General features: G+C 41.7%; 3 protein-coding genes across 10 annotated transcripts in view; 1 reads left to right on the forward strand and 2 right to left on the reverse strand.

The window, feature by feature from the left end:
* The window catches only part of arid4b (AT-rich interaction domain 4B), a 30,889-nt gene extending 27,174 nt beyond the window's left edge, over positions 1-3,715 (reverse strand). For both annotated transcript variants that reach the window (XM_088384159.1, XM_088384158.1), the window contains exons 1-2: positions 3,502-3,715; positions 1,654-1,702 (exon numbers count right to left, since the gene is read on the reverse strand). In XM_088384159.1, coding sequence (XP_088240285.1) covers positions 1,654-1,659 — 6 coding nt within the window. In that variant the 5' untranslated portion in view covers positions 1,660-1,702; positions 3,502-3,715. The remainder of the gene's footprint in view (positions 1-1,653; positions 1,703-3,501) is intronic.
* On the forward strand, positions 1,612-9,641 carry ggps1 (geranylgeranyl diphosphate synthase 1). Of its 4 annotated transcripts, none has more exons than XM_088384167.1 (4): positions 1,612-1,635; positions 4,994-5,087; positions 5,469-5,539; positions 8,077-9,641. In XM_088384167.1, exons 2-4 carry the CDS (start codon positions 5,012-5,014, stop codon positions 8,872-8,874), a joined length of 945 nt encoding a protein of 314 aa, XP_088240293.1. In that variant the 5' UTR covers positions 1,612-1,635; positions 4,994-5,011; the 3' UTR covers positions 8,875-9,641. The 4 variants fall into 4 exon arrangements, with proteins under 4 accessions (XP_088240293.1, XP_088240292.1, XP_088240291.1 ...); XM_088384166.1 differs by lacking the exon at positions 1,612-1,635 and adding an exon at positions 3,888-3,944; XM_088384165.1 differs by lacking the exon at positions 1,612-1,635 and adding an exon at positions 3,890-3,948.
* b3galnt2 (beta-1,3-N-acetylgalactosaminyltransferase 2) lies at positions 9,473-24,161 on the reverse strand. 4 transcript variants are annotated; one of them, XR_015860151.1, is made up of 15 exons: positions 23,807-24,161; positions 23,372-23,498; positions 23,004-23,104; positions 18,824-19,023; positions 18,652-18,747; positions 18,481-18,591; positions 18,327-18,405; positions 17,735-17,918; positions 16,526-16,651; positions 16,279-16,438; positions 16,155-16,211; positions 15,159-15,297; positions 12,010-12,147; positions 10,247-10,358; positions 9,473-9,895 (listed from the first exon to the last, which is right to left on the reverse strand). XR_015860151.1 is itself a non-coding variant. In XM_088384161.1 (13 exons), the coding sequence occupies exons 1-12, from the start codon at positions 24,000-24,002 to the stop codon at positions 15,160-15,162; spliced, it is 1,575 nt and encodes a 524-aa protein (XP_088240287.1). In that variant the 5' UTR covers positions 24,003-24,161; the 3' UTR covers positions 11,242-12,147; position 15,159. The 4 variants fall into 4 exon arrangements, 3 of the variants coding, with proteins under 3 accessions (XP_088240287.1, XP_088240288.1, XP_088240286.1); XM_088384161.1 differs by lacking the exons at positions 9,473-9,895; positions 10,247-10,358 and having other exon boundaries at positions 11,242-12,147; XM_088384162.1 differs by lacking the exons at positions 9,473-9,895; positions 10,247-10,358; positions 12,010-12,147 and having other exon boundaries at positions 14,785-15,297; positions 23,891-24,161.
* Positions 24,162-25,855: the final 1,694 nt, after the last annotated feature.

Raw genomic sequence — 25,855 nt, forward strand, 5'->3', positions numbered from 1 at the left:
CTGAAATACCACAGGGAGATGCATTTACATTCTTGTGTTGTTTCAAGGGAGTAGAGCTACTCAGATTAGTCAAATGAGGTTAAATCATATAGCAACAACATTTGACCATTGTGTAACACAGACAACACACAGTCAGTCATCTGATGTTTATACGTTTCAAGGAAGTGAGTTTTTTAATTAAGTTCTGAAAAGTAATTAAAGTGCTAGTTGTTGCGTATATCCTCATTTTCTGCTGACTATGAATTACACATCATGTTCAGATGATACATACAGGTATTAGCTGCAAAAAAGTGCAGTGGAGCAGGCATTATAGTCTTGTATTCATGATGATGAGAATAATAACAGTAATAATAATAATCAGGAATAGAGATACTCCAGGGAAAATGTGGGGTTTTTATTTGTGTGCCAAATTATGCATTTTTCCTCTGAATTGTGGCTTTCATTGCAACATGAACTGATGCTAAGGGTGGCTCTCGTGCATGAAATAATCACTTTCAGAAATGTCAATACTTGAGGTCTCCAGGGCAGATCAAAGTTGAAGTACAATCCTCACACATCTTCCAATGAGGCAAATGTGTGTTGTCTCCAAACAAAAGTACTGACTTGGCATACGTATCACACTACACACAGTCACGTTTGTGGATCTGTGTGGACAGATTATTTGTCTGTGTGTTGCATTAGAGCTCACCCAAAAAAAAAAATCATGGTCATGCTCACAATGTTCGAGTCGGACTCGCTCAATGACATCGGTCCCAAAAGCAGTATCACGCGGAACAAAAACATGCATTCCTTCAACCAATGATATTTTTTATTTACAGTGATATGACACTCTCACACTTTGCCCGTGCATGAGCTCAACAAATGTGAAACCCCAACTCATGGGCACGTAAAGGCTTGTAAAATCCAATTATTTTACCGTGAAGTGAGCAGTGTCACATTTAAAAGTATCAAATCTCCCACGTCTGTACTTTCAGTATCTATGTGGATGACAGAGCAGATCTTGTTTGACTGTTTTACATTACACTGGTGGTTGATCTGACCTAAACCTGTGACAAAGTTATTATAAAAATATGAAATGCTTGGGCTACATTAGTGACATGACATTTAACACCTTTCATTAAAGATGACGTTCCAGGAGTCTTGTATTGCATTGCATTCTTAGCAGTCTTGTTATGCTCATACTGCGAATTAATATTGTTAAAATGTAATATAGTAACTGACAGTTCAGTTAATTTGAGACTTTGAAAACCACTACCGGTATATCACGTTTCAAGTCCCGCTGCAGACAAAAGAAAATTGCAGCTAGATAATTCTATTCTTTGAGCAAGACACCAAAACAACCATCAAGTGCTGCTCATCACTGATATTTCTCCTTATGCGTGTGCGCGTGTGGTCCTCTCAACACAAATATACAGCAAAAAAATTAAATGGTGCCTATTCCATCTGATTTTGGTTGAGAGGAGGGGGACACCATGAATTGGTTCTCAGCCGATTAATCAGAGGGCACAGGTTCTAACAACAAAGGGTGACTTTGAAGTTTGCAATGTAACAACTCGAGTGCACAACGCAAGAAAAGGCTGACAATACAGCCACAGATATCAAACGGCATTCAAGTGTCAAAAACATGCAGAAAAGGTGAGTAGACCTTCCTACCTTCATCTCTCTACGAGTCCTTTACGTGACCAGTGTAGCGAATCCGAGGCTGAAAGAGATTATAAACGATGTTAGGCAGGTCAACTTCAGCTTGTTTTATGATGACATCATTTCTCTTGCTTGGCAAAAAACCTGGGCAGCATGAAAACATCCCAACACCTTCGTGCACGTTTGCGGTTGCACTCGGTTCGGTTTCGAATCCAGAAGTGGGGGCGACGGGTGGGGTGTGCGGTCGGTAGAGACCGGGTAGAGACCGGACACCCCCCACCCCCCCTTTCCTTCCCCAACAATACTGTGTATCGTTGTTGCATTGTAAGCCGTGGCAAGCTGATCACTCTCATACCGAGCTTCCTAAAGCTGTTTATGTAATGCCCTGTGTATGAGCCTGTTATAGTCCGCCAGTTTGCCTTGTGTTAGCAAAGGGCACACGTAACCTATCGCTGTGCACGAAATTTAACAAAAGTGTAGTACGGTACTGTAGTTTGAGTCAGGCAAACATACACATACTCTATTTTGCTCTCCTCTCACACACACACACTCACGCACACAAACGGTGGGGGCAGCGTGCAGTCTGCCTGCACCGCACCGACTCGCAACACTAGAGCAGCGGATGACGCCATTTCTGTGGCTGACAGTCGGATACAAGCACGGCGCTTCATTAGGACGTGTACGCAAGCAGCGCATCCAATCTACCCGCACTACCCAAAAGCCATGAAACAACAAGATGAAGAATGCTGCTTTTAAATGCAAACTGCTCCGTGGTAGTTCCCGTTTCCTTTCTCCGCCGACTCGGGGAGAGTGCATTTGCCCGATCGCGAAAATAGAGCCGTAATAACACCCGCTTGTCACCGAGACGAACATTTACAGACGTGTCATGTGAAAAAGAGACGCTAAAGGCGTCAAGTTGGTCAAAGTGCGAGCGGCCAGGCGTCCAATTAAAAAGTCACTTTCGCGGAATGTGCTCTTTTTAGTAGCGACATGTCTGCACACTACTCGCCGCTGACAAAGGAACCAGCCTGGCAAACGGTTCGCAACAAGGTCAGCCTCGTGGCGACTTGACATAGTAGTAGTAACGCTAATAACATTCATGTCGTATTGTTCGAAGAGGAGCCGAGGTCCGCCGTGTTTATCCGACGGACGCCTAGGTCATCCGCCCCAGACTAGCGGCTCCGAGTGCCCGATTCAAGTGAGTGAGTGACCGACCGGCCAGCACGCAAAACCAATAAGCCTCGAATGTCTCTGAAGAACGTCGAGCCCGTTACGGCTAAATAAAACCAAGGACGTCGAAAGAGGAAAAATCCCAAAGGGGAAACGCATCACTATGCATCTATGAGCACGGCTGCTGGAGCGGAGGAGTTTCGTTTTTCTTCAAATACAAGGTGGCCCATTCTGTCCCGACCGACTACGTAAGAACTGGTGAAGCGCTTAATACACTACAGCTGACAGTTCGCCACGAAGGGGGGAAAAGCCGTTTAATCACTGCATCGACGCCAAGCTTCGCCCACAGTGTTGTCGTGTAAAATCACTTTGACGCCTGTGCTCGACGACAAGGATTCCTCCGCTCAACAACATAAACGCTGGTGCTCCCCCCCAGCAGCCTTGGAACTATTCAACCCCGGAGGAACCGTCTCACTTGCCATAAGGTTGTTGTTTACCGCATAACTTTGCGATCGAGCTGGCCCGAGTTGTTTTTCGCCAGTGGATTCATTCATTCCCTTCTAGATTGTGCAAAGACACATCGCATCACCAAGGAACAAGTTAGCGAACAGGCAGTCAAAAGAAGGGCAGCGAGCGAATGAAAGATATTCTAAATAGAGATGGCTTTTTGTCGAACAACAGCAGTCTTACCTGGGCTGCCAAGTTGAAAATCACGTCCGTTTTTCGACGAAAGTGTGCTAGTAATCCAAAGGAACATTTAAGTGGTGACTCGGGGAGGTTTCACCGCTCGTCGGCCCCAGGTTGATGTTGAACACGGGTGGATAAAGTCGTTTTCGCAGAGCGCTGCTGTTTGCCTTGTTGAGAAGCTTCTCCAGCCTGCCTCTTTCCTCAGACTCCCACCACCCTCCCCCGACTTCTGAGTATGATTGACGGGCGTGTTGATCACGCCCTATCATTTTTGCGCAATCCAATTGGATGATAACGCCATTGGAAACGCCTTACTTCGCAACGATTGGTTTATAATGGGAAAAAAAACACCCATGGCGAGCCATACGAAATAAACGTACCTACTGGTTACTTGACACAACAAGAAAAATACGGAAAAACTACAACTCCCAGGTTTATGATCATCTGTAGGTTTGTTTGTTTTAAGGTATCGTGTGTCCCGATTAGACGATCTTTTTTCCTTGGTGTCAAATACAGGCTGGATGTTGCTATCGGGCAATGTTGTTGTATGCATACAACACACACATTGAGCTCGACACGCATATAAATGTAGCTTCAGCAAACTTTATTGCCTAGTTCCGGCATTAGCATTGCGTAATAGCTTGTGAGTTGGCTCGTGTAGTGGATGCAATACTACCCTGATATCACTTAGTGATCTTGGCAATTCTGTCGTCTATGTGCTATTCGACCGAATTATTCCTATTTAAACTAGGAAGAAATGTGGGCTGGTAGCGATCGTTTGTGTTAGCATGCTAACACAAATCAACTAGCCGTGTGGCTAACGGAAACGACCGGTCAGTCACCATTCTGTTATCGGAGACAACCAAGGTAGGTAGAGATGAAGACAATTCGGCAACACTTTGTTTATTTAAAATTACAATCGTGATAGGACGTTGCTCACCGCGACTCTTAACGGGATATGCCGTAGGAAATTAATATAGTTTGAATTTATTCTAGTCTGGCTTGATGGAACTTCTGACTTCACAGACGTTTTCATCTTAAAAAAATATTTAATCTAATCTGTCTTTCTCGAAATAATTATTACATATGGGGGGAAAAATACTGCTGGATTTCCACAATGATTATTATTTTGTTATACTAAGGCGGCGGCCTTCGAGTTATTTCTATTTTATTTTTCTATTCTGACAAATATTTTGAGGCCTAAAATCATCAATCATTTCATGCACTTGAACTGAAATGTTTTTTTTTTCTTGCTGCTGTGACCAATTAGTATCTATTCATTGCATTTTCCCGCATATTATTCTGTTTACCAACATTTCTTTTGAGATACTGCTTGTATAAGAACATCTGCTGTGTAATTACACTTTAAAGGATCAAATATGCTGGGTGCTCAAACTAGACTACTACTTGCGTCATAATTTAGATTAATGCACATTCCAATTTACTTTTTACCCCATTTTAATGGAGATCGTTCCCATTTTCTTCTCACAACAAGACTTCAAATAGTTTTGAAATGATGGACGGTGAGCCAGAAGTAGCCTCAGAGCGAATTCTCCTGGAGCCATACAAATACTTGTTACAACTACCAGGTGAGTAACCTGCTCAACTTAACAAACATCACCATCACTGTGTGTTGGAAGTTGGAACTTTATAATTCATACAGTGAGCACTGGAACATGAAGTCCAGTAAAAGAAAGTCTGTATAAAATGATATTATGCCTTCTAACATTGATTTTTCAGGGGACCTGCTGCTACCGCCTACCAGTTAATCTTATTTTTGAAGTACTCCACACTTGCAATTATAATGACTAGGCTACTGTGCAACACGTACTAATCGATATAATTCAAAATCAACATCAGCCACATATTGTGAGATTGTATTCATTTGTTTGGTTTTTGTCCTGTTTTCTTAGTCAACTTGTCACATGAAATAGATTCAAATAATCAAACACTGCTTATTATTTCCAAAGGAAAACAAGTGCGGACAAAACTTGCTCAAGCGTTCAACCACTGGCTCAATGTTCCAGAGGACAAACTCCAGGTGAGCAACTGAAACGAAGTATATTTACAGTAACTTCCCAATCAACAAAATGTTTGAAATAGCCACAAAACAGCATGGTACACATTAAATGAACTTGCAGCAAAATAAAATTGGGTCAAGTTTGCTGTTCCTAAATCTTTCTGTATGTCAATTTCCCTTCCGTCCAATTGGGGGTGCTACGGGCCTTGCCCTTGAGCTGTTGTATTGTTTCCAATTGAAGGACTTGCCTTACATTTACACTCGCTAGTGCCTTCCAGATCAAACACAATCAATTATGGGATGCTGGTCAACCTCTGCTTTTCACGGCTCTCCTTTTTATTACCAGTATTGACTTGTCCTCGTCGCCAGACACAAGTATAACTTAGCAACAATTTCTAAATGGAGTCCTCTTTGTATGCATACTTTTCTCAGCAATGTTGGTCAAATTTCAAATCAAATAATGGAGGTTCCTATTTACATTCCAGTCACATGATAACATTATGAAACACAAAGGCCGCATCCCACAAGGCATTTTACACATCATGTGTGCCTACGTGTTCCACGTCATACTTGTTTTCGGTTTGCACGCCACATGACCGCCGTAGCTTCATATTGTTAACAAACCTGACTTTAGTCTTCTGCCACAAGCCTTCTAATTCCAATTGTGGTGAATTATGGCACAGCACGCCCCCGCCCCTCTTTGCGCGGCGCTCGGTAAACTCCCGCTGAACCCATCGCGCGGACTGAGAGCACTCCTCTCGGCATCATTAGCTCTCTGCTGCCAAGAAGGCGCCGCCATGGAAACAAGTGTGCCTTCAAATGGATGAATGGAGTGACATTGGTGTCCTGTGTCGTTCGTCTGAACATCGACAGTACAGAATGTGAGATGCGTGTCATGTTGAGATTTAGCCGTTCTACTGTAGCCCTTGTTCTGTTCTCTTGGGCAATGAAGAACGGCTAGCATCACAATATTCTGTATTTCAGTAACCATTTGCAGCACTCGACATATGAATGCATTCCCAACAGATTTGTTGTTCAACAACAAAAAAGTGGAACACTTGACTGGACTCAGATTGTACTGCAATTGGGGCAGAAAAGGACCACACAACTCGTTTTATCTATCTTAATCCATTTGACTGGCCAGTTGTACATTCATGGCCTATCTGCGTACAAATTACGGTCACGCCGCCACTATAGGAATAGAACTCCGTAATAACTAAGGACCTTATGTCCTGCATTTGCACTTTGAATGACTCAGTCAGTGGCGCGAAGCATCATCCGTTCCATCCACTGGCTTGTCTGGTGCAACGCTTCGTGTGCAGCCTCCCAAAATGACAAAATGGCAGCCTGCTCACAAGTGACTGGCCTTCAGTATATTGCACTGAATGCACTTGTTTGTGGCAAAGAAATGTCTGCATTGTTAATAGGTCACCGTTTAAGGCTTTGGCAAAATGTGACTTCCAGCGTCAGCGAAGTGGTCATGCTAATCAATAAAGACTTGCGGATCAGTGAATGCATACACAACACTCTGGCACTAGCAGTCTGACTGAACATATTCCATGGTAGTCTGACTGAACATATTCCATGGTAGTTCTTGGAGCCGTTATGGATGGAAATTTTGGATTTGCCTTGGCGGTTGTGATTTCTGTTACTTTGAGTTGTGAAGCCAATGTCACTTGTCTAATGGGAGGGAACAGACTGTCACTCAAAGAGAAGTGTTAAGTCGCAATTCGTGTTCACGCTCAGTTTTAAGTAGGGAAGTGCCTCTCAAACTGTGATCTGCAAAATAAACTAAAACATTTCATTTAAATACACAAAACCAAATGTTTAATTTTGATCCGATTAAAAGCTCAGACATGAGGTTGAAACATTACAAAAATATTTTGGGGCACATATGGTAGTTAAGTTTAATTGGCATTAGAATGTTGTATTATATAGCTAAGGGGGTCCTTGGGCCCAAAATGTTTGCGAACCCCGGTCTAAGAGCGTACAGTAACGCTAAGTGGCTCACTAAGGTTTCAGGGTCAGTTAAAGGTTGTGTTAGGTAGCCTTGGCCATCTGTCTGACCCACTGAGCCTCTCTTTGTGCAAACAGCTCTCACTCCCACCAGCCTTCAAATCTAATCTCAAGGCCAGCTTTTGACTTACTGCTTTGTTTTTTTGTATCCTCCTTCAAGGGGTTTCATTTCAGTCATTCAACATCAGTGTAGACATTTCCCAGGGAAAAAAGTAGACTCTGATTTGGACTTAATATATTACAAATGGAAACATTGTTTTTGTAATGCGAGAAAGTCAATTTAGCTTAGGTAGATACAACTTGTGCATATAAATTATCATAAAATTTTGTAAATTGGAAATTTTCCCAAAATTATGACTGAGGAAAACTATTTTGTATGTGTAGAAGTTCAACCACATCACCATTTGACTTGTCTTGTCTTGGGAGAGAGCATGCAAACATAGCGCTCTCTGCTGTTAACAAGATGTAGTGCATCAACAATTTTCCTCTACACACTAAGTCCCACCGTGTATTAAGAGGTCACTTACTTGTGCGCAATTCAGGTGATCATCGAAGTGACGGAGATGTTGCACAATGCCAGCTTGCTCATAGACGACATCGAGGACAACTCCAATTTACGGCGAGGCTTTCCCGTGGCCCACAGCATCTACGGCGTTCCTTCGGTCATCAACTCTGCCAACTATGTGTACTTCCTGGGTTTGGAGAAGGTGTTGACGCTGGACAACCCCGAGGCTGTGCGCGTGTTCACCCGGCAGCTGCTGGAGCTGCACCGCGGCCAGGGCCTGGACATCCACTGGAGGGACACGTACACCTGTCCCACGGAACAGGAGTACCGCAACATGGTGCTTCAGAAAACCGGTGGCCTCTTCGGCCTGGCCGTGGGCCTGATGCAGCTGTTCTCTGATTGGAAGCAGGACTTGAAGCCCCTCCTGGACACACTGGGCCTCTTCTTTCAGATCCGGGACGACTACGCCAACCTGCGCTCGTGTGAGTATAGTGAGAACAAGAGTTTCTGCGAGGACCTGACGGAAGGCAAGTTCTCTTTCCCCACCATTCACGCCATCTGGTCACGTCCAGAGAGCACCCAGGTGCAGAACATCCTCAGGCAGCGCACAGACAACATGGACATCAAGCGCTACTGCGTGGACTACCTCGAGAAGGTGGGCTCGTTCGCGTACACTCGTCAGACTCTGCGGGAGCTAGAGGCCGAGTCTTACCATCTGATCAGGGATCTCGGAGGGAATCCTCAGCTGGAAAGCCTGGTACAACACCTCAGCCACATGCATCGAGAGGCTGAAACGGAGTTGAATGCTGAGCAGCACATCAAGCAAAATCGCTGACCTCCTCCACCAACTCCTTGTCACTCACTCCGCTGACACGTTGCACGCCTTGCATTTAAGAAAATATTCAAGTCATCACAAAACTTTAAGAACACTTGACCAATGCGTCACGATGGAACCAAATCCAGCCTGCCTTTTGTCCTTGCTGTGTTGGAATCATGTTAAAATGCACTCCTTGTATTCTTTTAAACTGTACCACACTTGAATCTCGCTGGAAGCAAAAACAACCAGTGATCTGGAAAGGGGCTCTGTAGGAAATTGTCATGTTTGCTTCTTAAGTGTGAAATACTAGTCCAGACTGGCTTAGGTTTCTTTGTGTACTGCACAGACCTTTAATTACCTACCATGGCCACATACGCTATCATTGCGTGAATGAGGCGACATTTTAAAAGCCCTTTGAGTACCTTGAAGTTAGAAAGGTGCTATAATAAATGGAGCTCCATTTGCTTTTTTTTTAACACTGAGTGTTTTGCTCAAGTCCATCTTTAAATTTAAAGCATGTGGCTGTTCAGAGTGCTTAAGAGACACGTGGCTCTTGTTCATCAAGCTACCACTGCTCAAAGCGAACTTCAAATTGTCTGCTTTGTATGCAACATAATGCTATTCCATTTTGATTTTTTTTTTTTTGTGCATGGTCAATTTTACTCTGTTTATCCATAGCACTTAAGTGCACGTTCAGCATCACAAATTTTTATCATGTTCACAGAATTATCAGAATTATTGTACACTTATGTGTAGCAATTAAAGATTCTTAAAGGATGTGTCAAGTTTTGCGATTTTTGCGGGTTTTGTTGTCCTCGGGGTCATTTCAGTTTTCCAATGAGTAGAGGAATAGCGCCATCTGTCGAACAAGCACTTCAAGACTGCACAATTTAAGATGAAATATTCCTTAAATGCTGTTTAAATCAATGCGCCTTATAGCCTCCAGCTCACCCGCGACCCTTCTGAGCATGTGTTACAGAAAATAGATGGGTCGGCATTTTTCTGTTCTTCATTCACGCCGGTTCACAAGCTCCCAAGACTGCAAGAATAGAAAGATGAACTTGTCAGCACTACACAATCATAAACATGCTCCTGCGGTGGTTTTCTTTTTCTTCCATTTTTGCCCAAAAGTTGCCAAATCTGAAAACCTTGAGTGCATGGTTGCTATGAACACGGCTGGCTGCTGTTTTGTCTGAACTCATCCAACACATGCGTGTTTGTTTCATTTCGTATTAAAGCTGACACACTCTTCAGTGGTGAGCTCTCTGTATTTGCCCACATTAACTGTCAAAAGACTGTACCCCCCTCCTACATTTTTTAAAATTTTATTTTTTAAACATGAAGAAAAATCATTTCTTTGCCCTGTGCAAGTATGACAAAATGTTAATACCTGTGATGCAGCAGCAGAAGAGCTGACTTGAGTCTGTCACAATCACTCATCAAAACCCCGCACGAATCACATTTATTCTTTCACGGATGCAGAGATTGATTTTCTCCACTGCCTAGAGTGACAGATAAAGCATGCTGGCGTTTGTGAGCGGACCAGTAAACCCATCAGCCCCGCCCACCCCTTGCAAGATTTGGTTTATTTATCATCAGCTTCTGCTTGAAGGACATGGATGGAGATTTCATAAATATTTTAATGGCAACAACAGGAAGGAGACATCTAACATTCGTCAACTACTCGAACACCCCTTGAAATGACGACTGGGCGAGCCTGCACATATTAAATTCCACAAATTTGTGGCTGCTGAACCGTGACTAGTATGTGGGAGTCCGCTGTATTCATTTTCCTTCTTATGTTATTCACACTTATTCTAGTGATGCAAAATACAGTATATGCTGTCTGATCTCAGACTTGTGTGTTGAGGTTTGGGTGAGATTAAGAAAACTTCCATGTTGGGACCTGTGACGGCGTTTGGGAATGTATGGGGGTCATATTTGACATGTCAGTAAATATCCAAAACTGTTAAGCAGTTTTAACTTACCCAAATCTAAGCTCATGTTCATGAAAGTTTTGCACTTTGCTTTCTGTCAAGGAGCACAGAGGAAATTTGAAAGTACTTTCATGTCTGTGTACATTAAATCAGAAAATTTGTGCAGGCCTCTCCTAAAACTGGTTAGATAGTATTTTTATACATTTGACGAATTAATCTGTTATTTTATTGAAAATATTAGAAGCCGATACAGTGACATTTAGTGTATATGATGTTATCTATATGGTTATTATATAATTCATTAATCATAATCGGTCTTAAATACTACAATTAAAGGTGAGGATGAATTTTATTGTTAAAATTATTTTTCTAAGAAAGCTTTTTGTACAAATTATAACTTTTGTTAGAGCTCTACGAATGATCTCAACCATGTGTCAGTTTCACGAATCATAAGTTGGCCGTGAGAGAAAAAAAACATTCCCTGCCACTATTCAAGTGTATAATTTATGAATAAATGACATTCTAAAATCATCCTCCAGTATTCCACGGGTGACTGCAACACGTTCAACTAAGCAGAATGAACTGATCACTGATCATAATGACATCAAGGCATGTACAAGTGTAAGTGAATGCATCAATAGGCATAAGAGTCACTTGGGAAACAGGTGCAAGGTTTGATAACGTACTATGACACAAGTTAACAACACTCCAGTGCACTTGATGTATAGACATTAAACAGCCTGCTTAATATTCATACCATTGCACCCAGAGTAAAATGTGCTTGCGCATATTTTTACCAGTTGTTTGCAAAAGCCTCCTGTCTGCCTCAACGCATCCCATTTGGGCTAAAAAGGAATAATTAAGTATTCACTGTTTTCAGTCTTCATTTATCATACGGGAAAAGTGTTTGGGAACGAGTGCAGACAGATGAGCTCATTTGTGATCCTCTTACGTGTCTGTCACTCACTGAAACAATTATCACAAACACCACAACGCTGTCATAGAAGCTCTGCCATATGACTGCAGTAGGAGTCGAGTGGACTTACGTGATTTATTCTCGACAAGCGATGAAGTCTTTATGAAATATTTCGCGTGACCTAATGCACTGCGTCACGCACGATTCAAGTGTGAAGTGCAGCTATTTGAAGACAGCATGGAGAGGAGATGCTTATCTTCTGAGTAGGAATGAAAGTTGGGATTGTGTGTCTAATATTACCTCCTCATTCCTGTGAGTCATAAACAGTCAGCAAGGCTGCTTTTGGTTGCTGGGTGTCATGAATAAATGATTTCCTCCTCCTCCTGGAGAGCCCCACACAAGGATGGATGAGGGTGATTGACAGCAGTGTGGAATGTTCTGCATGAGGAGAAAAGTTGTTCAAATAGTGATGCAAATGGAGGATAATCAAAACCTTTTCGAATTATTCATCAGGGTTGGAACAGGAAAAGTATCAGAAGTGCAGTCCATCGAACAACAAAAAACCAAATATCAAATTAATTGCTATTTTTGGGGGATATTATTTACCAATAGTATGGAGTGTCCACAAAGTCTCTTTACAATATAAAAAAAATTACCCATATTTTGATCACATTGCATTTTGATATTTTAGGTTCTCTGTTGATGAAACTAATGAGAAAAATGCATTTAAAAGGATAAAATGTTTTGGTAGTAATTCAGTCATTTCTTAACACAATGCATCTTGTTGTCATATAACCTAATTTTGTCAATTTTGAAATTATACTCAATCCACATGTGAATGACTATTATATTGTCAAGTTTTTGTTCATATGCTGCCGTTTGACCATTTTGTCTTTGATACAAAGTGAAATGTCACATACTCAGACTAAAATAGAAACCATCCATCAATCCTTTTAGATACTGTTCGTCCTCATTAGGGTTGTGGGTGAACTGGAGCTTATTCTACTTGACTTTGGGTGAGAGGCGCAATTTGTATACCATCTGCAGCTATACTGCTTGTCCTGTTTAGGGATGAGGGGAGCTGGAGCCTATCCCATCTGAATTGGAGCAAAAGGCAGACTATACCCTTGAATGGTTGCCAGTCAATTACAGGATCCACAGAGACATTCATTCCCAAGGTTTCGGAGTGAGAATTGAACCAACGCTGCCAGCCACGAAGTTGCCAGATGACCCTTGAGCATTTATGGCTCTCATAGTCAGTATTAACATGAACCCATATTACTTTTCTTGGAGCAGTCTTTTGGCTCTCATGTTTAAATCAATTGGCTTCACAGCCAAGTTGATTCTCCCATTATTGATCTCTGTGAGAACAAAAGAGAATTGGATGAGGTTCCTCTTGGTAGAATTCAAAGCATAACACAGTGAAGCAGCTTTCATGCTTGCACGCAAATGAAATAAGCTGCCGACAGATGTGAAGTCAGCCCCAAGTGTAAATGTTTTTTTTAAATCCAGGTTAAAAATTAAGCTATATTCTCAGTGCCAATAATTAAAGTCTTTCAAAACATGTTTTTTTAAACGTCCTCCAAAATATTGTGCATGACGCGTGTTATATACATACGTACCTATAAAATTATAAATTGTAAAGCGGCCTTTCCTTACCTTTGACACGCAATTCCACATAATCTAACCCCTTTCCTCTGGAGTCCCTACTTCACCCGTAAATGAGTCAGCTCATCACACAGTAAACAACACTGTGAATGTAACACTATTTAAAAAAATCTATTCATTAGATGGAAGGCACAACTAAAAAGGGCAAATTAGCCTTGTGAATAAACACATAGTGTAGCGCGTGGGTGGACACATTAAAAGAGTGTTGATAATTTAAACCTTTTACATCAGTGTTCGCTGGTGTTTAGGGTAAATTAAATAAGTTCATCTCCTGAAGAAGCACTCAAGCACAAATGAGAGCTTTCATCTGCATGTTATTCCCTCGTTTCTCGCTCACTTCACCAAGAAGACAACAAAATGATGACGGAGGGAGGGGGGTGGGGGTGGGGGGGAGTCAAGTGTTTCCTTGTCTGGGCAGGCGACTAGAACGCATGCAGATGGGACTTTGCTATCTTGACTATGAAAGGAGGCTGCATCTCAAGGGAGAAGAGTTTGTTTAAATGTCAGCCTAATTGCAGGAGCGGATTTGTAGGGCAACATCAAAAAAACAAAAAGACATTTAATCTAAAAGCAGATAAATGTTGAGGAGCATGTTTAATATTTATGATAATTGTATGAAGCCAAACATTAGTTTATACAAACTAAGCTTAAAAGTCAAAAATGATATTCACATTCCAGGTCCATATGTATTTGAACAATGACAGAGATTTTTTATTTTGCCACCACTGTGACATTTGACCACTTGCTCGAAAGGGTTGAGATCAAGTGATTGGATTTGCCATTGGAGAGCATTAGACTTTTTTGCCTTGAAAAAAACCTTGCATTACTTTTACAGTACGAGTGGCTCATTAGCAATATGCCTAACTTATGTAATCTATTGATGCCGTACATGTATATTTCTTCCCGTAATAACAACTTGGAGAAAAAAAAAGAATGAAAATAACAATAATATTCAAATAGTGTGCCTTTTACTTACTGAAGACAAAAGTGTAGGCAACAGGACCCACAAATAAGAAACAAGTGGAGGTGAGCCCTGAAAATAGATCTGCATAAAATAGCTGCAATTCAAAATGCCTTGTTTTCGTGAAACCTTTTAAAGCCGAAATTCTACACTACAATCACATTTTTATTCAAATCTGTGGAGGTGCAAACTCACTGCCACTGTGGAAATAGATTTGAACCAAATGGTTGCCCCGAAATATTCCACGTGCTCATGATGTCTCAGTAAAACAACCGGCACTCTGCTGCAGAGCGATTTTCTATTCCTTTTTTCAATATAAAAAAAAATGACTTCAGAAACTAAATGGTACACCTGCTGCTTCACAGTTGTTGAGCTGGAAGGCAAATGAAAGGATACCAAGTAAACGTGGAGACAACAAAAATATAAATGTGCATCTCGGTCCAAAGTACGCAAGAAACATTTTCATTTCTTTGATGTTTTTTTTATGTCCTACAAAGGAGTCAAGTTCCAAAAGTATGGGTCGCAAATTTTACATTGATTTGTCCACGTAGAATCTATGCTGCTATTACAAATACAATAAGGCAACGTCACTCACTATCTTGTACAATGACAACTGGGTGGCACGACAGTCATGGTAGCGAAAAAGCAAAGAAAAGCCATCGTTTCTTTTTTTGTGCCAAGTATCAGAAATGATTGTTCATAAAAACACTCAATGGAAATACAGTGTGAACTTTTCGACAACTAAATGACAATTTGAGGTATGAAGTAAGCGCAGAAGCCTACATGTCACAAGTACGCAGTTTTGGAGTGTGAGCCAAACCTTACTGTCCCCAAGGACAACCACACGGGTCACCACACGTCCTCTTCCTGTCCCAAAGGACACGAAGCTCCTGTGCCGTGTGTTGTGGGGACGACAGCATGTCCAGGTAGCATTCTTTTTCACAGAGCCAGCTGGGATCCTGGCCAGGAGAGGAGCCGTGTTAGTTTACATGGCAAATGGCCAACTGTTTATTTTTGCACGCTGCAAACAAACCTCCATGTTTTGGAGATTAAACAAAACAATGACAGGCTCGGATGGTATTCAAGCACACGGTGTTTAGGTGGGAAACATCAGCACTTGTTCCAACATATGAATGACATTACCTCCACAGAGGATGGCGTGTTTTCAAAAAAAGTGTTATCCAAAGACTAAAAAAAACTTTGGAGTTTGATACCAAACTTTGTAGTTGACATGATTGTGTTCTTCGATACTTGTTTTGGGATAGGGAATCTGTCCATGTTTTCCACCATTTCTGCATGAATAATGCATGATACTAGATGCGGACGGTAGTGTAGAAAAAGGTGAACAATTTTGTGCAGCTCCAAAATTGGATTGTTGTTTGTGCTCTACTGAGTGGAATTCGAGTAATTACATCACCCATAAACGTTATATTTAACTCAGGTGCACCTAAATGCCAACAAATCCAATTTGCTTACATTTTGTGCACGACTAGCTAATGATAATTACATTCTGGACATGATTCTGAATATATTTGGGAAATGGGAATTTCATTTGATTCTAAAAATGCCTTCATCTTCTCTGTCCATACACTCTTGTACAGAACACGGATGCAAAGTGTATTTCTATTACCGACACGTGTGACTGTCCAGTGCACAATGAACGAAAAATACATTAAAAAAAAAGTGTCTGCTCTTAAAAACACGTGGTGACAATATGACTGAGCAAGCTGGTTGTACACACAGCACAAAGCTTAAGTTTTGGTAGTCCAACATAACCCTTCAGTAGCTTCCAATTTATATTATTGCAGCTACTTACCTGATACTTCTGAGGTCCAACAGCTGCCATCCATATGCCCATGCTCACATCTTCTCCCTGTGGTGACACATTTCTTAGCTCACAACATGGCTTCCAGCAAGGTGCTTGGTCCTCAAAGGCCTACCTGGTAGGCCTTTAGACTCTCTGCATTACTGGCGAGCCACTGCACCAGGTCACGTGACACCACATAGCCCGATCCGCACGCAAAGGCCGGGTAGGCGGGACTGGCGTACTCGAGCTCTTGCCACTTTCCAATGCGATCCACCGCCCAGCTCTGTCTGAAACTGGGTCAAGCACAAAATCGCACACTCACCCATCAATGATCTTTGGTGATCTGGGTACAAACAGCACGCTGCCTGGTCTGTACTTACTTTCCCCACCAGAAATGGCTGCGTTTGAGACCCTTGTGCTCAATCTTCATTAATACCGAGTCCACATCGATATAACAATCATCATCAGTCTTCAGGAGCAGACTGAAGTCAATGTTGCCCACAGACCTGTCAAATTGGGAATTTGTGTATTTACATAGTGGAATAAAAAAAAACTTTGCAAGCAGCTGCTTTAAACATTAGGTTAGAGCACAAAATGTGCCTTGCTAACACTGACATTTGCAAATGTGATGGTATCGAAGAAAAAGATAAGACTCAAAAGACTTACAGTCACAGATAATCTCTTTTAGTGCCACAGTAGGGAAATTTGAGCCGATGATTCAGGACGCACAAGGGGAAACTGGAACTAACATCCAGAACTACATCCTTCTGAAGGCCTCATGGTAGAGCGTGACATTAAGTTTGAAAACCTCGGTCGATGCCCCGAAGAAAAAATTGTGCACACAAACTCGGAAGGAGCAACCTGTTAGCATATTGCACCAGACCTTAGCAAAGGATTCAACCACAAAAGTAAGCTAGTAACAGTAGTAAGATTAAGACCATTCATCGATTCGTTTTTGACAACGCTTGTGGTCATTAGAATTGTAAGTGAGTCGGACCCTGTCCCAGCTGTCACACTCACATTTATGGACAATTTTGAGTATTCCATGAAACTAACATTTCAGTGGAGCACAGCACCACATAGACTGTATTGGAAAATGATCAAATGTGGCTGAAGAATAAAAACTGTGCAGTGAGATATAGGAAGTCTTCATGCGCCGCATTTGTGAAAGGTTGTCCCAAAATGTGTGCCAATTGGAGCCACATATAGGAAAATACAATGCTGGTTAAATCGTCCCAGTTGAGAGGAAAACAGGAGTGACATGATGTAATTAGTGCATCTGCTTTGTGACAGATGCAGTGATATTCATGTATTTGTAGAAAAGTTTTTTTTTTTTTTTTATCAAATGAATAGCCCACCAATCCCTTAACGAGCTGCACAGTTCGTTCTTTGATTGATTAGGCCTCAATGCGGGAGTGTTTAGCGTATGTCTGGATAATTGATGACACACAGTCGCACTGATTGCAAGTATGGCTCTGACAGCGGGACGCTTGTGAGGCAATGACACACATTCATTTTAGATAGCTGATTTCCTTGGAGGGCCGGGGCAATTTGGAAACGGAGAGTCGAGTCATTAGAACTTGCCGTACCATTTGTAGAACTGAAGCAGTTTTGAAGGCACGCTCCTGTAGGTGTCCACCACATCTACAAACACCATGTCGCCGTGCCTTAGGCTTTCTTGCTTCAAGGCGGCGTCCTCCTGTCTCAGCCCTGCGGCGTGGCGCTCCATCCTGGCTGGACGACCCCGCAGGTGCTCAGACAGACTGCTCCTGTCTGACACACAGTAGGTGGAGACGGCTTGGGTCGTAGAGTTCAGAAAAAGTCCGGAGAACATTTCATATCGCACCACTGATTGTAAAACATTGCAAAGCTTATGCCTGCTGGAGGAAAAATACACGAGGAAAAACATATCAAACTATGAGGTGAAGTGTTTTTTTTTTTTGTAACATGCAAGGTATTATGAACTGCAAATCTAAAATATCCTCCCGCAAAGAGGCCAGAATCGGTTTTGGAGCTAAACTCAAAACTAATGAGTCGCAGAAGTGTGACATCAATAATAGAGCACAACGAGACGAGAGGTCTGTGAGAAGGTAGGAGCCCCGAGGCTGAACCAAACAGCATCTCCTCACCTGCCAAAGAAAACAAGGCTTTGAAATGTTTACACTGGGAATTGGGACCAACCGTAAATGGTAAAGGTGAATCCTCCGGCCAGGCCAGGAAATCCAAGAGCACTTCTGTGGGGCAGTATGCCTTCTGCAATCTGTGGATTTAAAAAGAAGAAGCGCAAAATCTGTTCACTCTGTAAGCCTCAACCCTACCTGCCTGTTTTGCTTACAGAGGAGAACTTGAGTACACCTCCTCCATCATTGAGCTGCACGCAGGATGAGTTGACTGTGGTCAGTACGTCTGAGTCGGAACTCTCCCATACTAGCGTCCCCTCAAAACCCTGGATAATAAACACAATTTGTTTCCTCAGGCCTGTGTTGCTAAAATTTTAATATCCTACCTTGGGCAAGATGAACTTCTCCACCGGTTTATACCATATTCCGCTTACGAGGGTGCCTGTGCTGATGCCACTGAAGCGAGCCGTTACGATTGCCTCCTATGAACAGACAGACTTGCTCATTAGGAGGCACTTTTCAACTGGAGGTTGTAAATTCAGCAACAAAAGTAGCGACCTCCTGATCCAGCTGCAGAAGCTTTACGGTCACATTGCTCTTCAATTCAGGGTGGGCGCTTCGGGAAAACACCCCCAGCCTGGTGATCACCACCGGGTGGAGTACCTTAAAATCTAGGGCAACGGCGGACACGTCAGAGGGGACGAGCACCGTGGGGTCCGGCACTATCACGATTTCTCTCTCGGCATCCTGTCCCGCCTCTGAGTCAGAGAACACAAAAAAACACTACGTGAGCATTATAACAATGCCAACATGCTGAACTCCTTTATTGCTCAGTTGTTTTTTTTTTAAAGGAAATACCAAGTGACAGCAGAAGACAGAGGGCCTCCGGTAAAGTGATTTCACTGTGAAAAATTCGGACTTAAACTGCACGGGGGTGGAGTTAATGCTGAATTGTAAAAGAGTCGCATTGATATGCCGGAGATCAATTAAAAGATTGAGCCTATTAATGGTAAGCAGGCTATTGTTATGTCGAGCTGAGCAAATGTAGTTAAGTGCTGAATAAAAGTAAAATATATATTGTGTGCGTGCGTGTGTGTGCACGTACAATGACAGGATGGATTCTCTTTTTGTGAGCATCATCCTTGCCACTACTTGATCAAAATATCACAGGTAGATCATTTCTCATATTGACAAAAGCCACAATGAAAAGAAGAAAATAGTAAGATTACATAAAAATGTTGCAAACTACAGAAATAAAGTCATAATGTTAAAGAATATCTTTTTTTTTTTTTGCAGGTAAAAAGTCAACTTAACAGGTGATAGTCAAAATTACTACACAAAAGTCTGCAACCAGCAGTTTTTTTGGAACGGTACCAGCCATTTATTCATTTGCTAATAACACTAATATATGTTGAACAAATTTATTGACGATGAGGAAACAAACTCTAAAAAAAGAGGAATTTCTGTCTTTAGTTCTTTCCCAGGGTCAGACAAGCACGTACATTATCACCAATTGTTCCATTGTTTGTCAAACTTAATCCAAAGAATGACTTGACATCTTTTACTTGTTTTTCTTCTACTGTTGCAACTTTCTTTTTGCAATATATTTTAATTTTATTACTGAAGTACCTTTTTGTCTTTTCAGTGTGGCGCTATCCAAGTACAAGGAATGAAATGGTTATCTAAAAAAGGCAGAAGCGCTGTCAAGGACATAATAACATACAGAGCAAACATAAAAGTGCAGTTTGAAAATATAGAAATCAGCACTAGATTGTGCAGCTAGAGAAAACTAGGGCCATAAAAGTCAACAGCACAATGTTATATACAAACACTAAACAACACTAAAAACAGAATTGGAGTAGTGTAGTTGGTAAACTTCCAATTTTCAAATTAATTATGATTTTAAAGTCATAGGAATGAACAGAGGTTTTAGAAACTAATATTGGCCTGAATAGTTTGCAACTTAGGTTGAAAATTCTTTCAGAGATTGATACAATGATGGAGTGACGTGGTGCAGTGTTGAGAATCCGCACAAAGGTAGCAGACCTTGGCTAGAAAGATGCTCAGCAGATATTGCACTTTGGTACTCAGTACAGAAAAGAATCTTTTAAATCCTTCTTTGTGCCACATACACTGCTGACACAAAACCACATCAGATATTCACATTTTAATTGAAACAGAGTAAGAGTATTCTGCTCTAGAGGAACGCCAGTTCTTGGGAGTCGTTTTCAAGAAAAGCCACGGGTGGCCAGATAAAGAACGCAATTACAGAAGAGCTTTTTGACATTGCGAGTTGACAGATAGGACCCGTGGCAATAACCTGAAAGAGACTTTTATGACTGTTATTGAGAAGGCAATTTACAGTTATCAAAACTAGCTGCAAAAGACACAAACAGTGTGATGGGATCCATAATTGCTCTTGCAGCAATGTGTCAAGATGACTTTTTCCGAATTTCGCTTTGAGAGACCAGAGCAGAAAATGATTGCAGAGTTCTTCAGTGTCCCACAGAGTGACACAAGGAACAATATACCTCCATCCATCTTTTTTTTAAATTTATTCGCGGGGTGAGTTGATGCCTTTCCCAGCTAACATTTGGAAGGAGATAGCCTTGACAGTACAAAAAAGACAAAAATGTCTTGCTGCTAAATTATTAGTCTGGTCATTTATTTGTGTTCTCATGGATTGAGTTTGTACTTGAATGAACCGTTCTGAAATATTCATTCAGACTGATATGTTAAAACAACAGTAGTTGTTTATTTCTTGGGGGTAATTTTTTTTTCCGGGCCAGTGTAACTTTACCTGACAGCAGTAGGTGGTGGCGGCAGTGAGGAGGGTGACCTTTCCAATCTCACAGCAGGCATATAATTTGGATAAGTGAGTTTGGGGTGAGCCAATTATTTTGGCCAGCCTGTTTTTATGTACGGTAGAGTGTTTTTTTGGGTGGTGAGGGGGTTGTACCAGACTAAAATGTTGAAGGAGGGAATGAATTTAATAACTGGCCTCAAACCAGGATTGTCCTTGTTGATATTAAAATCCTTGAGTTGCCTCAGTGGGTCCTGGAAACATAAAAATTTGGTGGGCCTTTTGTGGATAGCCGTTACAGTGTTACCTCAAATTTTAAATGTGCCAAATGTGGTACATTTTGTAAAAGAAACATTTTCAGAAAGAAAAAAAAAAATCACAATAAACATCAGCCACACTTAAGCTACTTCAGCAAATCTCCCGAGACCTGAACACGACCTGAACAGGCGAGTTCATAAGGAGTGTTCAGATTGTCTTTTCTTGATTAAACGCAGTGACCTTTTTATTTTTATATTTGTATATATGTTCTATTCCAATTTTTCTAAACTGAAAATATTTTAAAGCATCATAGAATGTAAATCAAATTCATTCATTAGAAACTCAAACTATGGTGGCACTTTAGCATGAAGTGACTGCAGTTGCCCTCAGCTCGTCAGCAGCATTGGGTCTGGTGTTTCAAAGCGTTCTCCGACCTGGCAACATGCTAGAAACTCTCACTGGGGTTCCGGTCTGGTGTGTTTTTTAGCCAATCAATCACAGTAATGCTATGGTACTTTTAACTCGCTTTCGGCGGTTCTGACAGTAAGTGCGGGTGCCATGTTGACACGTATCGTATCGGCATCCTCCATAAAGCCTGAAGCATAAGGTGCTCTAAAATGTCACGCGTTGATTATGGACTTCGGAACCAACACCTGGAGATGACATGGCGCGCCAACTATCACTGACAGAGAAATCTCCTTGGATTGTATTCCATGCTACTCTTTCTCTACAATCTGGGTCCTTGATTCCCACATGGCATGCAAAATTTACTTTCACCTGAAAATAGAACTTTGGACCACTGAGCCATAGTCCAGTTCTTGCTCTCCTTAGACCAGGCGTCACGCTCCTCACATCAGCTCTGTTTCCAGAGTGACTTGATTCGTACTGTGTATTAAATGATGAACAAATTTAATTTGCAGGCTATCTGAATGTTTGGGCTTTACAAACGTCACCTTGAGCCAAAGTGGTTGGGGAAAAAAAAAAAAACATTCTCACTGCCGTCTCAAGCAAATCTGCTAATTATACAAACAAAATCCTTGTGATTAATGCACCACAAACAGACATCTTCAATCAGCTTTTATTAGTCTGCTTACGGATATTAAGTTAAATATTGAACTGGATTTACAAACCTAGCAAAGCCCTTTCCTCTTGCACCTCCCAGCATCAAGGCATAGAATCGAATGGCACTTAGAGATATTAACACGACCGGGGGAAAAGGCCTGGACAAATGAGACGTCACCGCCATGACCCATAAGGCCGACAAAGCCTATTCTGATGAGCCGTAATTATGTTTTCGTGAAACCAAGCGGCGGTGTGCCTGACAGAAGCTGAAAGACATAAACAATTACCTTCCAACCGATGCTGAGCCTGTTCAATTATTTCACAAGACGTCTTCTAGTGCTTTACAATGTACGTCACAAACGCCTAAGCGGCGACATTGACGGCAGATTTCATTCTTTGACCATGGCTATGGAGAGGAAAAATAAAGTGTCCTTGAGCTGCAAGCGAGGCGGAATAAAAGATGTTTTACCTCTATTCAGAGCGAACATTCATTTGCTTCTTTCGACTCAAGTCACCCCTCAGTAGTGACAGTTGGATGTGAAAGCAAGAGAATTTTCCTTGAACACCTGTACCTTTAAAACTACGCATTTGTGTGACATGCAGTATTTCTGTTACCTGGCTCAGTGATGTTGAGTAGGGAGCAGGAGTAAGGATCTTCTCGGTCCTCCTCTGGGATGGCACATCCATGTTTGCCCACAATAAACTTCACCCCCACTCTGAAAACAAGGCCATACAATTGTTTTGCAAAAGCTCAGTCCACTTCTAGTTACCATGGTAACTAAGGGGTTTGCTAGAAAGGGTCATCATGCTGCATCTGTGATCTTGGCTTCAGAGGGTGACGGATGTGGACAGTATTGCCCGAAGGGCAGGTAAAGAAAATAAGTTTGGTTATTTGTCGCCAGCTGCTGCGGGCTTTGTTTTAACTTTAGCAATCTGTCCTGGGAGAGAATAAAAACACAAGTTGGAGCTGGAACCTTGCTGACCTGTGCTTGAAGTGAGGGTGTTGGAGCAAGTAGCCCAGCCAGGTGTCCCTTATGGCTTGTCGCAGTGTGTAATGCTGTCTGGCTGATAAAACTCCCACCAGAACTTCATAGGACGGTACCACTCCATCTGCATTGGATACAAAACATCCAGCATGACAACAGTGCATACAGAAAAAAAACCTCAGATATGTCAGTCAGAATTCTATTTGGACTGCGAATTTGAAATACTGTAATGATTTGACATGAAGCGACCGAATGAGAGATGCTGAGTTCGCATTCAACACCTAGAAACGCCCCAACATTGCTCAGCTGTCACATTTTTGTAACTTAAAACACGCACTAAGCTTATGCACAGTATACTGCATGAGCGTAAACCCGAATTTCCCTTCTTAGCGACACAAACCACAGACACCAACAATAACCGACGAAGCGAACCAGCGAAGTTAGCCAAGCGTCCGTCTGCGTCCAAAAAGTTGCCGGAGAGAGGAGGTGAAGCCCCGCCGTCAAGCGTCAAAGTACCCGAGAGTGTGTCGTCGTCTTCCAGCGGCGCGGGGCACCGTTGTTGAGCCAACCACAAGTGCACCAGTACAGCGAGAGCACAGGGCAGAAGAACCAGCGCTAGCCTCCGCATGGACGGAACGCTTCATTTACCCGAAGTAACGTCGAGCAGAAGCGGAGCGCAGGTTTTTCCCGAGCGGTGCTGTTCGCACTGAGGACCGTTCGAAATGAGAGCTTCATTTGAGTACCGCAGATCTGTCTCGGAATACTTCTCAGCACCGCCTCATGTCCGCCTCTGATGCTGCGAGAGCTGAACCAATGGGGGCGAGGAGCTTTGCCGAGGTGCATTGTGGAACTTGAAGTTCACAATGAAGCTGATGCATGCTAGCAAATTAAATAAACAAAAAAGGTGGATAATGAAATTATTATAATTATTATGGAAGTAATAATGAAATTATTACTACTATAATAATTATAGTAATTTCGTTAATTTAATAATTTTAATAATTTCATTATTACTACTGTTGGATTTTGTCCACAATTTAGGGAGCGCGCTATCTGCGCCTCACGGCAAAAGCCATTGCCAATCACCTGTTATCCAATTTGCCAAAAGCTGGCGTCTCGCATTAGGCGACATATGACGTTTAGTCAAAACACAAGGTATACGAAATCAAGTACTGAACGGTCAAGACGATTCTGGCCTTGTCCATGATTTAGAGAAAAAACATCAGGCATGCATTACACAGTTCCTTAAGGGTCATTAAGCTATTTAGGCAATATATCAAAAGACATTTGTTATTTCAAAGTGCTCAAAAATACATATCAGATCATAAAGTTATAAAACCTTTGTCATTACCACCTATCAAAAATGTCTAGTTATGTCTTCTTTATTGAGTTGGTGTGTAGGTAAGCTTAAAGTGTTTCTTTTATTGATTTAATATGTGAATATACTTTTCTGCTTATGTATTTTATTCAATGAGGTTTGAGCATATCTGTTTTTGTAGTTAGGAAGGACTTTTTGTATTTCGACCCCATTCCTTCACTACTATTTAAACAAGAAGATTCAAACAACGCAACAGCTAGTAATGGCTCATATGATGTGAATTGACTAATTAAGAAAAAGTGACCTTAAATAGCACAACTTCACAGAGGGCTGCACATAAATCATTTCAACAGAAAATATTGTGCGTGGCCGGGAAATATTTGAAACAAATGTCTCCTGACGCTGTTGTCTTGGAGAGGAGGCGACTCCCACCACGAACGACTGCTTCCACGCTTGTATGCTCTTCATTCGCTCGATTTGAGGTGCTAATGTTATTTTCAAGACCACAGCACTCGTGTAAAGGGAAACGCAGACGGGGAGCTTCTCTTATCTGATCTCAGGATGTAGAAATGGCGAAGTTGAAAAACACCCTGCAGGAAGCATATATGATTAATCTTATCAGAAATCATTGCCACTTCATGGAATTTTAATATACTTTGAGGGCTTGCAGCATCATTTGGATAATAATGAGCTGGCACCAATTTTAAGTGTGATAACGGACTACCCTGGGGATGATTACGTCCCTGTGCATTCAGATTCACAAATACAAAAAATACAGTGATTTACAATTTTCTCCGCAGCATATTTTTGCATAGAAAAGTTTATTCCGTCTGCCTTCAACGCTCTTTGACGTCTGTTAGTCAAGTGAGTTAGAGGTCTCACTTTTGACTCTTTGTATTTAATGAATAGTTCCAAGTTACATGTATGAAAAATATTTTTTTTCCAACGTTTAGATTGAGTCATATCTCATATGATTCAGGACCCTTGGCACCCTTTTTTTCCTAATAGCGCAGAAAAAAAATTATGATTCAGTAAATAATTTAGCCCGTAACATGTTGGGAAATACATCTTTATTTATATAGCGAATTCCCAACAGCTTTTAACAGAGGAGAAATTGTTGTTTTACAAAGTAAAAGCAAAGGTTTTATTTTGATTCAATCAGT

This window comes from Syngnathus floridae, chromosome 9, assembly GCF_059516105.1.
Source record: "Syngnathus floridae isolate MCC-2025c chromosome 9, RoL_Sflo_1.0, whole genome shotgun sequence".
Lineage (NCBI taxonomy): Eukaryota > Metazoa > Chordata > Actinopteri > Syngnathiformes > Syngnathidae > Syngnathus > Syngnathus floridae.

What these genes read in the sequence shown, in the direction of transcription:
- ggps1 (XM_088384167.1), top strand. Translation starts at nt 5,012, where the DNA reads ATGATGGACGGTGAGCCAGAAGTAGCCTCAGAGCGAATTCTCCTGGAG. An exon ending in ATACTTGTTACAACTACCAG is followed by an intron (nt 5,088 to 5,468) that starts GTGAGTAACCTG and finishes TTATTTCCAAAG; the next exon opens with GAAAACAAGTGCGGACAAAA. An exon ending in TTCCAGAGGACAAACTCCAG is followed by an intron (nt 5,540 to 8,076) that starts GTGAGCAACTGA and finishes TGCGCAATTCAG; the next exon opens with GTGATCATCGAAGTGACGGA.
- b3galnt2 (XM_088384161.1), bottom strand. Translation starts at nt 24,002, where the DNA reads ATGCGGAGGCTAGCGCTGGTTCTTCTGCCCTGTGCTCTCGCTGTACTG. An exon ending in CACCCTCACTTCAAGCACAG is followed by an intron (nt 23,105 to 23,371) that starts GTCAGCAAGGTT and finishes CCTTGTTTTCAG; the next exon opens with AGTGGGGGTGAAGTTTATTG. An exon ending in AGAAGTTCATCTTGCCCAAG is followed by an intron (nt 18,592 to 18,651) that starts GTAGGATATTAA and finishes TTTATTATCCAG; the next exon opens with GGTTTTGAGGGGACGCTAGT.